Here is a 12,219-nt window from a genome sequence, read left to right as displayed (position 1 = left end):
GATCATCATGATCACTCCCTCCCCCTACCAGAATAACTACATATGGAAAGCAAAATGTATTTAAAAAATGTATTTATTTTCTTGGTAAATGTAACTTCAGAAGCTGTTCACATTACTGTTTCTGGGAAGGCTCTTTTATGAAGCAACAATGAGATGAAACCCAGCAGGGCTCCCAGGACCTCCATTTCGCCTCTTCCCCATCTGCCCACCTACACCACTTGTGAACTACTTTTGCTGCTCTTTGTAACAAACCTCATACAAACTTTATAGCCGTTACTAGAAAGGGCCTGAAAAACTCCAGCATTCAGCAGAAAGGCAGAGATCAAAGGAATTTGATTAATTCTATAACAACTCACTCTGTATAATTACACATTCATTGGCTGCTACTAAATCAAGGACTTGGCCTTTCTGTATAAGCATATTATGGCTTGTTTCCAAAGGTAGTATGTGTCTTTCAGGGTAAACAAACAACAAAAATGTTAATTATTAAATGCTTCAACTAAGAAATGCAAGTAAAGTGATCTTTCAGTAAGTTTAAAAATTCAAGCTGTGAATGTTTCTGATATGTAATAGGTAAAAGATGGTAAAATAAGTTGAATTTCTATTCAAAGGTGTTTTCAAAGAATACATGGCAATGTCAGTTTTATATTGCTTTTCTTCCAGATCTGTGACATTATTTCAAAATGGGAGCAAGCCTCCAAAGAACAACACCCTGGGAAATGTGAAGGCACAAGGACTGTCCGCCTTACTTACAAAAATAGGTTTGTTTAGCAAGTATAACATCTCTGCCTTGTCCCAAGATTTGTTTTTAATTTCTGCAGTTTCTTCAACTGAAAAATACTGGCTGACTCAAAGCTTGCAACAAACAGTAAATGAGTGTAACTAGAGAATATTTTTTTTTAAATTTTTTTAGTTCTTAAGAAGTGAGCAGGGCTGCCCCAAAAAAAAAAAAAAAAAAAAAAAAAAAAAGTCAACACTGAACTCAGAAGACTGAAATTCAATATTTGCCCACTGGTTCAAGTACAAGTGTTGCTCTGCTAATGTGTTTTGACTCTGACATAAACATGTTGCAGTCAGAGACGATACTGCTAATCCTCAGGGCTAATGTATTTCCCTATCTTCTTTATTTAATAACTTTCTGTCTTTTCTGTAGGCTTTATTTTTCAGTTCAAGTCCATGGGGAGACAGACAGAGAGAAGCTGCTGCTAGTATATCAGACAAATGATCAAATAGTCAATGGACTTTTCCCCGTAAACAAAGAACTAGCGATGGAACTGACAGCTCTTTTGGCTCAGGTAATCCTTGTGCACTAAAGACTCACACAACAGTTTTACAGATGAAAAACTTGAATAAAGAAACTGGTCCAAGGTTGCTTGACACTCACGTGACCTCCACCTTTTACATGTGATAGTGCAGGAAACAGACTGGACTGGAATCTTTGTGTAAGGCTAACTCTGTGCTTCAGTGGAAATGCTTTACAGCATATGCTGCTCTTGGCACCAGTATGGATAAAATGTGCTTCACCTCTTACACAGTCAGGCCCTCTTTGATTAAATATCATGTAATCATGTACCATTTCTTCGTTCACTATTCCTTACATAATTTCAGCAAGTTAATACACCAAAGTAACAGCTGTTTAATGAAAGCCTAAGATTCCTTTACTAGACACAGTCTTAATAAGATCTGTTTTATTTTTTAAAAATTAAAGGCTCAGTGGAAGGTTATTGAAAAAGTTATTTGATGGTGTTACTGAGTAAATCTAAACTGGTTTATGTCAGCTGGAGATCTAGCAGTTTCAGAGCAGAGCTAGTGTTATATTTGTACAATTCATACTTAACTTTTTTCCATGGTAGATATGAAGTAAGAAAAATAAAATTACTTGCATGACTCATGATAGTGAAAACTATACATTAATGGACAAACTGATTTTCATTTTATACTTGGTAAGTCAGAGAAAAAGAGAGCTCATAATACCCAGCTAGAAAATTACTCTGGAGTAACAAAAAATTTTCTTCTTTGTGGTCTTTCCCTTAGGTAGAGATTGGAGATTTTGAACGGCCTTTCTCAACTCCAGCAGGGCAAGTCACTTCCCAGTCCAAGTCCAATCAAACATTAAAACAAGTTTTGGAGAGATTCTACCCTAAGAGATACAGGCACGGTTGTTCAGAGGAACAATTACGGTGAGATGTATTTTGTGATTCATATTCTCTAAAAATCTACGAATGAAATGAAGAAGTTTTATAATTGTCACTAAGCACAACTTACTGTTACATCTTATTTGCCTGTGTTAGAAAGTAATTTTCTTACTAAATTGAAGAACCCATTTCCTCTGTATATTTCTAATCTAAACAGAGAATCATCATGAAGCACATACTCCAGAAAAAGCTGTACAAGTTACTACATAGTGTTACAAAACCTGGTGATTTTGAAATTCTTATTTTTCTTATTCAGCAAATCTCAAATAAGTCTGTGCACAGACTAAAGAACTACTGAAGGTAAAGGACATAAGGATATGATCTGAGTGTTTGTTATTCAAATGTGCAATCTCTGGCAGGCAGTCAACTTCGCAATATGTTAACTTAGTGGACTTGCTAGTAAGGTATCACTTAATTTAAAATTAATAACCTGCAAGTGATTTCACTCAACACCTACTAACATGAAGAACAGCAGACCAATGTAATAAATTGTTCAAAGTCAATGATACAGCAGTTTTGAAGTCCAGTAAGCTTCATAGAAATGTCTTCCTCATTCTTCACTACAGGGCTGAGAAAGCTTAAAGCTATTATCATATGGACAAAGTAATATATACACAGAAGATAGTAGGGACATTCAAAAGTATACACACAACAAATAGAAAGTTACACAATTAACTTCAAAGAACAAAGTATAAGAGATCCTAGGTTAGAGTAACTCAGAGAGAATAAGTCAAACATCTGTTGAACTGTTCAAGTAGTCCCTAAACTACCAGTTGCCAGAGCTGGAAGCCTATCTGACATAGGAAAGATTCACTCTATACCTGCCCTGGTGCTCGTATTCTTTTGCTAAGGGTGCAGTTTGACTTCATAAACTTCCAGTAAGAGTAAGCTGGAAGTGAAAGATCTCCCTTTACTACACATTCCCCCTCCCTTTTCTTGGGCTGCATCTAATAATTGTGTGGCTGCTGGGTGAATCATTCCTGCAGGTCAATGTGCTAGAAAGGTATTCTGGGGTGGGTTTTTCTGGAGGATTAGTTTTCCATAGGATCATTTTATTGAACCAGCTCACCATGGGGCCACAAAAGAAAAAAGCCAGTGTGAACTCCTCATGCATCAGAAGCACCCTTTTTGGTAGCAGCGCCCAGATACACTTAAAAAAGAGTAGTGTAAGCCATATCTTTCACATCTACTACTAGCCATGGGTAAAGATATGTGCTAAGCTGGATGGATTTTCAGAATGACAACTGGCATTGCTGTTGAGTACTGATAAAGGTAGATTGATTATCTGTAGAGACATATTAAAAGCTGTCCTAGACTTTTTCCCTTTATGCTGCAACTGCTACATCAATATTTAATCATAATGCTGCAGAAATTAGAAGATAGTTCATAATTTTCATGTGCATAAAAATATTAAATGACATTTTGGATTTATTTAATACTGTATAAGTGATAGTTGTTATATTAACTTAAATTATCATTTTAACAGATGGATTCTTTTTTGCTCATTAAATTAGCTATGGGTAAGCATTTAAATTCCTTTCAATAACTAAATTACATATTTCATTTCAACAGACAGCTTTGTCAGCGGTTGTCTACAAGATGGATGGCTCTCCGGGGACACAGTGCTGCAGACTGTGTGCGCATTTATCTCACCGTAGCCAGAAAATGGTCTTTCTTTGGTGCTAAATTGTTTGCAGCAAAAGTAAGAAACTTTTTGAGTGGAGGAGTATTTTTTATATATATATATATAATTTGCAAATACTCATACCTTTTTGTTGAAAATGAGTGTGTAATATATGTGCTGATTGAATCTCTTGTCAAATTACTAGCTTGTTTAAGCCATATACTGTTGAGATGTAATAGCCATAGTACTAAGTATACCATAATAATAACAATTTCCCAATGTACTTATTGCCTGTTTTACATTATTAATCTAGGTTGTATCTTCCTATTTTCTTACATCATAGTTTGAGACAGACTTTTTGTTTCAGACTTTTTTTACCTGATAACTAGTACAATATTGAAAAGGCATCCTTAACTGGCTATGGAAGCTGAACCTTGCAGAAACACTAAACGTTGTTAAAAGTATTTAGAGCACTCCCTTCTGTGCTGGCCTCTCTCAATTTCTCTTAAACCACTAGTACCTTAATTCTCTTGATGCAAATAACAGCGGTGTTAAACAGAACTGCCACCTCACCTCTTATGTTTATTAGATAATCCTAATACATACTTTATATATATAAAATATATAAACTTCATATATATATAAAATCCCAATTTTTCTATATATAGAATTTCTTATCAGCACTCTGTTCTTTGCATATGTAGACATATGTGCTAGTCAACAAACTTAGACATCTGCATTTTTTTAAATTTTATTAAGGAGATTATACATTTTATTGGACTAAGCACAGGAGGAGGCTTCAAGAGTATTGTTTCATAGTTCTGCCACTGGCCACCTACAGCTTTTGGAAGGTACTTTAACTCCTATAGATCAGTGCCCTCCCATTGTATATCTCAGTAAGAACTGTGGATGGAGAGAGCTCTATAATAGCTGAGTTTTAATGATTACCTACATATTGCCTCATTTTGAAGTAGTAATTAAAGAACATTTGTCTTTGTAGCCTCTAGCAGCATCCTCAGTTGAGAAGTCCTTCATATGGTTTGCTGTACATGAAGACGGCATAAGCATCCTAGATTACAGCTCTATGGTAAGTGAAATTTCATTTTTAATTTTGGTCAAAGTAGATTTTAATTCTAAGTATATAGAGAGATTCACCACCATACTGCATAAAAGATGGCATTAGCCTTCCATGCTAAGTTATCTAGTCTTTCTCTTAAAGCAAAAATTCATTCATTTCAAAATGCTTTAATGTTATCATCATTACAGTAGCACTAATAATAGAAATAAGTAATGAATTCTTTGCACAGAATTTATTTTTGTTTATCAGATACAGTTTTTGTATCTTTTAATGAAATGTTAATGTTTTAATTCAGATGTCAGGAGATTCATAGTTACAGTTCTTACAATAACATTAATTTTCTTTTCCTGGAGACTTCATTTTCCATTATTATTCATAATACATACACTCTGCAAAGAGCAGTTACTTTAAAAGATTGTTATTTTCATTGTATTATTTTTGTTTAATAGTAGGTAATATAACCCAGTGTTATTTAATTATGTCATTTTGGGCTCTGATTTTTCTTTGATTTGTGATAAAAGTTTTCACAGAAAACGACTCATGGTAATCAGTGTAAAAAAGCAGTGTCTGCGAATATCCCTGCTTTAATTTATAGCCTGCAAAGAAACAGAATGGCATGGTGCTATTAGCAAGCGCTAATATTGAATATCAGAAAATTAAAATCTCAACTTTATAATTGTACTGATACGGGACTTTTCATTATGTTTCTTTGCATAAAGAAATACTAAAACAAAGAACATGAGGAGAGCAATCAGCATGTCTGTTTTGCTGTTCGGAGAACAAGCAAAATGAGCTTGCATCAGACTGCAGAAGGCTCTACAAACACTATACATTTCTGCAGAGCACTGCCAGTTTACAATATTGGCAGGCCTTGCTTGCCATTCAGGAAATGCTCGGTTTCCAGGGAATATTCTGATTTTCTGTAGGAAGGGTCAGGGGTATCAGAAATGATGTTGCAAGAGGTAGAGAAAACACTATTTTGAAATAAGGGCAAAAAGAGGTTTAGTAGCCAAAGGACATTAAGTCAGTTATTGTACAAATACTGTCTTACAATGAATCTTAAATGTGAACATCTGTGGCAAATTAATGTCATAATGATAAATTAAATGCTAATCGTAGACTCAAAGGCCACTAGTGTGGTGTTGAGCACTGAACAACAAGAGCCGAGGCATGCAGAGCAGAGGAGCCTTGAAGAGCATTTATGTTTCATCAGGGATGTGAATAAAAGAGAACAGAATTTAATTTCAGTTGTATGCATGCAAACTACATCACCACGCAAAAAGAAGTCCTGGAGTTAAATTCCTTTAGATGTCTCACACTCTGCCATTTAATTTATTTAGACACTGCTTTGATTTCAAGTGGAATTCCTAAGATTAACTTCTCTCAGAGTCAGTCAAGACTTGTGTAAATTGAATTACACGCTTGAGTTGAAACGTGCTTATAATATCTTTGATCTAATTAATTTGGAATAGAAACAGAGGTCAAACTTACAAGAGTTATCATCTGCAATGGAAATTCCTCATAGTGAAGGTCTGAAGGAAGACATCCCAAAATTTACAAATAATTTCAAGATTCATAAGAGGCTAACAACAACATTTTGAAAAATAAATGTGTCATTATATTTTTTTAAAGACATGATTGTCATAATCCTGCATTGTCCTGCTTATAGATTTGTGTTTTGTTTTTTTGGGTTTTCTTTTTTAAGCGATTAACAGTTACATATACATATAAGAGTCTGATGACTTTTGGAGGCTATCAAGATGATTTTATGTTGGTTGTTAACAATGCTCAGACAAAGGAAAAATCAACGGAAAAACACCTTTTTGCCATGACAAAACCAAAGGTTGGTATATTACCTGAAACAGTTTCCCACCATCTGCAACTGTTCTACTTTTTCTAGTGGGTAATCCATAACAGATGTGAAAGATGAAACACCTTCTTTATTCCAAGCGTTCTCAGGTTATTAACTTTTGCCAGATGGTTTTAGAGAGCAAAACAATTAGTAATATAAGAGCTAACAGTGACAATACTGATGTGTTCCTTTTCTTTTCCTGTCTCTGTCTATAAGATTCTAAATTTTTCACAGAAGGACAGAAAAAGCTATTAAGGACAGGAATTACATGCACTACCTAGTGAACTTGCGAAAAACTAGTGAATTTGCTTGATCAGCACCACAGATAATTTTTAAGAAGATATATTTGTGATCAGTCACTTCTTAAGAATCTTAGATATTTTTACCTTTGGTAAGGAAACTGTTCATGCTTATTAAATCCAGATCCTCTCCTTCACTGGTAAAACTGACTATGTGTTTTAAAAAGCAAAGATTTCAAAGCCTTTTGTTGTTAGTCAGAACAATCTATGAAACAGAATACAAAATTCCACATATAAATTTGGGTCAAAACACAATTCTTCATACAAATAAGCACAGCAAAATACATCTGATCAAACATCCCTCAGATTGCGCCCTTATAGGCAAGGTTGTGTGGATTGCAAAGAGAAAATATAGTAAAAATCTCCCATAAGTCTTTACTCCTTTTATCTATCCTGTGTCTTTATTTCTCTGAGCACTAGATATTTTCTAGCAAAACTGAAGGTTTTTTTCAGAGCATCATCGTTTGGAATTCAAAATCTCTTTCAAAGTGAGAGAAGCCATCTGTTTGAATCACTTAAGACTGTGGAAGACAAAGTATCTAGCATACTAATGGGAATAACATTACACTATTTGCAAGGAGCAATAAAAAAAGCTCTATTAGGCATCTCCTCTCTCCCCACCATTAATTTGTTTGATAAAGTACTTTTCCAGTTGATGGTGATTGTCACTTACTAAAAAGTTAGCTATTTTTTCAGCAGTCAAAACACATCACTGTATTTTTCAAAGAGTTTTTTATGTTCCTGTTATAGATTCTTGAGATCACTCTACTGATTGCCAGCTATATTAACAACTTTCATCAGCTGAAAGGAGCTGCTCATCACCTCTCTGCTCCAGCATTACTGACACCTCAAAGTGGACAGAAACTCAAGGAAATGGGGAGTCAGCCACTTCTTGCAAACAACAGACCAACTAAATGTCCTACGTTATTATGAAAGGATTCTGTGTCATGATAATGCATCTTTGTTACAGGGTTTCTACACCGACTGAAAACATTATGATATACAAAACATAGAGCCTAAGCAGGTCCATAAACAAAAGAAAGGTTTTCATTCATTGCAGTGGTGTAGAGCAGGAGGAGCCCTTCCATTAACGGCCTGGCCTGAACTGGAATGATGATGAGCCAATTTAAGGATTATGCTCTACTGGTGGTGGCTTGTGCCTGTAGTTCAGAAATAAAGGTGTCTTGTTGAGAGCAATGGGGAAAGGTGGCCTTGGGAACAATTGTATAGGTTTTATTAGTTTTTCCAGATATTTACTCAGGGACCAAACTGTCTTCAACTCTTCTCATCTATTTTTCAAAATTATACAGGTTGCATAACCTTAATTTTGAAATGGAATTTTTGTTTAAAAAAAACCAGTCAAATACAAAATATTTTCCACTTTTAGCACCCATCCTCATGTGCAATACAAGCACCACGGGACTAAAAAAGAACAAATTGCTTAGTATCTGTAATTGTTTCTCCTTTAAAAAAAAAAAAAAAACCAACTCTAAGCACATCATGTAGCTATTATAAATTTAAAGAGTATTCTCATGATACACTCTAGCCTTTGTTATACAGCTATTTTACTTGGCAAATCTTCAGCCTTGGTCTGGTAAACTTCTAAATACTCCCTCTCTGCCCCAGTCTTTTGGAAAAATATAAATTGGACAGACACTGTATTTAGTACAGTTTTGTTAAACAAGATCCTGTAACTAATTTCTTCTTTAATCCAGAATAATAATATAATACAGATGCAAGAATGACTCACAATTCAAAACACAAGAATAACACAGGTCATTGATTAAACTGTTGTGAGTAAACTTGGAGACATATGTGACATAAAATCCATGTATAATGTGTATACTGTATAGGACTTGATTCAGAATAATATTTTGTAAAAGTTGTACTTCTTGTTTTTCTTTTGTATCTATACATTGTGTTACAATACCAATATAATGTTCTTGCACACTGAAGACTTAATGCTGCATCTGCACTATTGGACCTAGGAGCACCTTCCAGTTGCCTTTTTCAGCTGCAAGCCTCAGTGCTATGTAGGGTCAAATACAGAGAAATTACATCCATTTTTTCTTTCAATTCTCACATTTTCATTTTCGTGCGAAGAAACCACCTCTGCAGGCTCTGAAATGGATCAGCAGCATACTCTAATAGATAATTTAGGTCCAACCATAGAGAGGGTATTCAAACATAAATCACTGATTTATATACATTTCACAGTTTCCACTTCGGCTCATGCTAATGATCATGGATCATTAACCCCTTACTGCTAGACCTCATCGGGTTGGTTTTTTTAATTACTTAAAACTGAAGTAATTTCACAATGATGAATTTTAGTATTTGAAGGTTGAAAATCTCCTTTGGTTTATGACATTTAAACATTTCAGTTATACACATAGTCATATTGAAAGAAAAGGAATTTTCAGCTGTTTGCCCTCTATGAAAGGTAGGGAGCATCCTCCTGAAGAGCTAAAATAGATTGGAAGGGAGATACAATTTGTAAAATGCACATGCACATAAAAAGTGGAAAGACAAACTGTCAAGCTGACTTGATAAATTCATTTCTTCTGAAAGCTCTCAAAGTCCTGCCACATCTACTTCAGTCTGCAGGACTTGAGCACCATTTTATGAATGGCACTATGGGCCAATGCTGTCTCTTGAAAATTACAAGCAAATAGCAAGCATTATCTAGATGCTTTTACATTTGCAATGCAGAAAGAGCTTCCTGGCAACTTTCACCCTTCGGTGGTGGCTGTGACACTAGATCCTTCTCTTTCAACGAGACCGGGCCCGCAGCAGGAGGTTTACCTCCTAGTGGGCAGCAGATCTCCTGGTCAAGGAAACCATATTGGAAGCTACGAGACACCTTGGCAGCAACTGCAGCATCTTTTTGTGCAGCACCCCATGTGAAGTGCTGCAGATACAGTGGTGAAACTGTTAGGAATTAACATCCCTCTGCAATCAGCAGAATAGTTAACTTTCAGAGTTTTGAGGGGGGCAGGGTGTTTGCAAATTCAAACAGATGCTACTGCATCAGTTATACCTGGGTCATAGTCAAAAGCTTCTCAAATATGATTATTAGAATTTTTAATTTATAAATACAAAAATCTCCACATCATAATGAAATTACATAACTATCAACCTAGAATACTCCAACTACTAATTATTTCCTAATTGTCCAGTTTTAAATGAATGTGGCAGATCACGTTTATTAAACAGTTTTTATTAACACAGCCTTACAAACAACTGCTTTATAAAGCAGTATAGAATCTGTGGAGTATGACCTTCCTGCTCGCCTCTGGGTAGACAACTCTAGACACTGCTTTTCTTTTTAGTGTTAAGCTCTTGCTGCTGCAGTATATCCCTACATCATAGTGCCAGAAATGATCTATGCATTAGTTTCCCTTTTTTTTTTGCAGCACTTTCCAGACTTACTACCTATAACTGCTCATTATAGGTCACCATTACCATATAGTCACATTACAAGAAATGCTGTGTTAATTTTTATGAAATCAGTGCCCTCAGAATCAGTTACTGTGATGCTACATTAAACGATTAAGTTTCTTCCAGAACTTTGATTAGCAAGAGTGAGGTTTCGGTAGTGATAGTAACCTCCTCAAGCAGACACTTGCCTTCAAGTTAACAGTCAGCAAGTAAAGTCTCTTACACACGTAAGCACACTTGCAAACACAGCTATACAAGTCTCAGGGAGACTTGCTCCATGTTAATCTTGCTCCAGAGGTACTGAGAGTATACCACACAACATAAGACAGCAAAACTGAAAATTTCAGAATCCAGGCAGATAATCTGTTCTGCCTTTCCCACCCAGCCCAGGCCTCATGAGTGATTCACATCTATTTTAACCTTGAATCAACCACCAAAACAATTCCTACCAAACCACCTAATCCATGACTAAAGCCCAGGTAGGAACTAGACCTTTCCCACCTAATGTTCAGCAGTGATGATATGATGAGAGCTGTCAAATGAGCAGTGACCTTGGACTGATGCTGAAGAGCTTCCCATGATCAAGGCTTGCAGAACCAAAGTTGTAAAAATATTCTCAAGATGAGACTAGGGTGTGGGCACGTGCAAGGAGCCTTCACCTTCTATCATCAACTTCAGAACATCTTTTGTGCTTGCTTTGGGCTAGTGGGCAGTATGAACAATCAGTATAAATGGTCAATGAATCTGAGCTTGATAATGACTGAAAGATCACTGGTAAAAGTATAAACGGTCAATGAATCTGAGCTTGATAATGACTGAAAGTTCACTGGTAACTGTATAAACAATCACACTGATTTGAAAATACTTGGAAAGCAATACAAATTAATATATTACTTGAACTTCACTGTGCCTTGTCAGTTTTTGTACAGCAGTATTAGTAAGCAAGCTGCTCATTTCTAAAACAAGCAAGACCTATTTACTCCTCTATACAGCAGGCACATGATAAAACTTTTGAGTTTTTAATACAATCCAGAAAAGTTTTTTTTCTGTTATTTTAGATTTAAATTTGGTTTATATTTAAATTTAAGAGAGGCATATATTTGCTGATAAAAGAAGGCTGGTAGGTGTTTGGTGTTGGAGTTTCTTGTCAGGCTAACACAGCTTTTCCAGGTTCTATTTTTTATTTTTTCCTGAAGGAAAGAATTCTTACAAAAAGGAATGCACCACTTAAAGCTTTAGGGAGAGCTTTAATAGTCCCTACAGTTTAGTGCAATCCATTAGTGTGAGTTAAAATTAACTAAGGTGATTAGTAATAAAGTAATAATGAATTAGGAAGAAAGTATCTTTTTACGGTTTCTTAGGTCAAAGGAAATGAAACTAAGGTGAAACTTAAAATACTGAAAGCTCCAATTTCATTTCCAGATTGGACTTCAGTACCATTTACTAACTGTACACCCTTATGCTGCGCTTCCCAGCTCGGATTTGTACTGCAGCATCCTCCAGATTTGCCTCCTCTCTGCCAGTGAGTAAATCACTGTAAAAACTTTGCTCTTTAGTATTACACTCTTGCTATTGCAGTAATGTATGCCTAGATCATAGTGCCAGGAGCAATTCCTACCCTAGTTTTGCTATCTTTAGCAGAGCAAAACCAGCTTTGTCCAGAGCTTTTACCACCTCTTAACTGCTGGTTATAGATAAGCACTAGCTTCATATACGAAGGCATCAGAAGG

The 12,219-nt window shown here is 35.6% G+C and overlaps 1 protein-coding gene across 1 annotated transcript in view; it reads left to right on the top strand.

Moving 5' to 3' along the window:
* PLEKHH2 (pleckstrin homology, MyTH4 and FERM domain containing H2) overlaps positions 1 to 8,933 on the top strand; it is a 54,123-nt gene extending 45,190 nt beyond the window's left edge. Inside the window, exons 23-29 of the mRNA XM_026844350.1 lie at positions 664 to 761; positions 1,154 to 1,295; positions 2,035 to 2,180; positions 3,768 to 3,897; positions 4,820 to 4,906; positions 6,603 to 6,740; positions 7,799 to 8,933. Of these exons, the coding sequence (XP_026700151.1) occupies positions 664 to 761; positions 1,154 to 1,295; positions 2,035 to 2,180; positions 3,768 to 3,897; positions 4,820 to 4,906; positions 6,603 to 6,740; positions 7,799 to 7,981 (924 nt within the window). The 3' untranslated portion in view covers positions 7,982 to 8,933. The remainder of the gene's footprint in view (positions 1 to 663; positions 762 to 1,153; positions 1,296 to 2,034; positions 2,181 to 3,767; positions 3,898 to 4,819; positions 4,907 to 6,602; positions 6,741 to 7,798) is intronic.
* Positions 8,934 to 12,219: the final 3,286 nt, after the last annotated feature.

This window comes from Athene cunicularia (assembly GCF_003259725.1).
Source record: "Athene cunicularia isolate RWA chromosome 3 unlocalized genomic scaffold, athCun1 chr3_part1, whole genome shotgun sequence".
Classification (NCBI taxonomy): domain Eukaryota; kingdom Metazoa; phylum Chordata; class Aves; order Strigiformes; family Strigidae; genus Athene; species Athene cunicularia.
The sequence above is the reverse complement of the archived record's forward strand: the minus strand, read 5'-3'. Positions and strand labels throughout refer to the sequence as shown.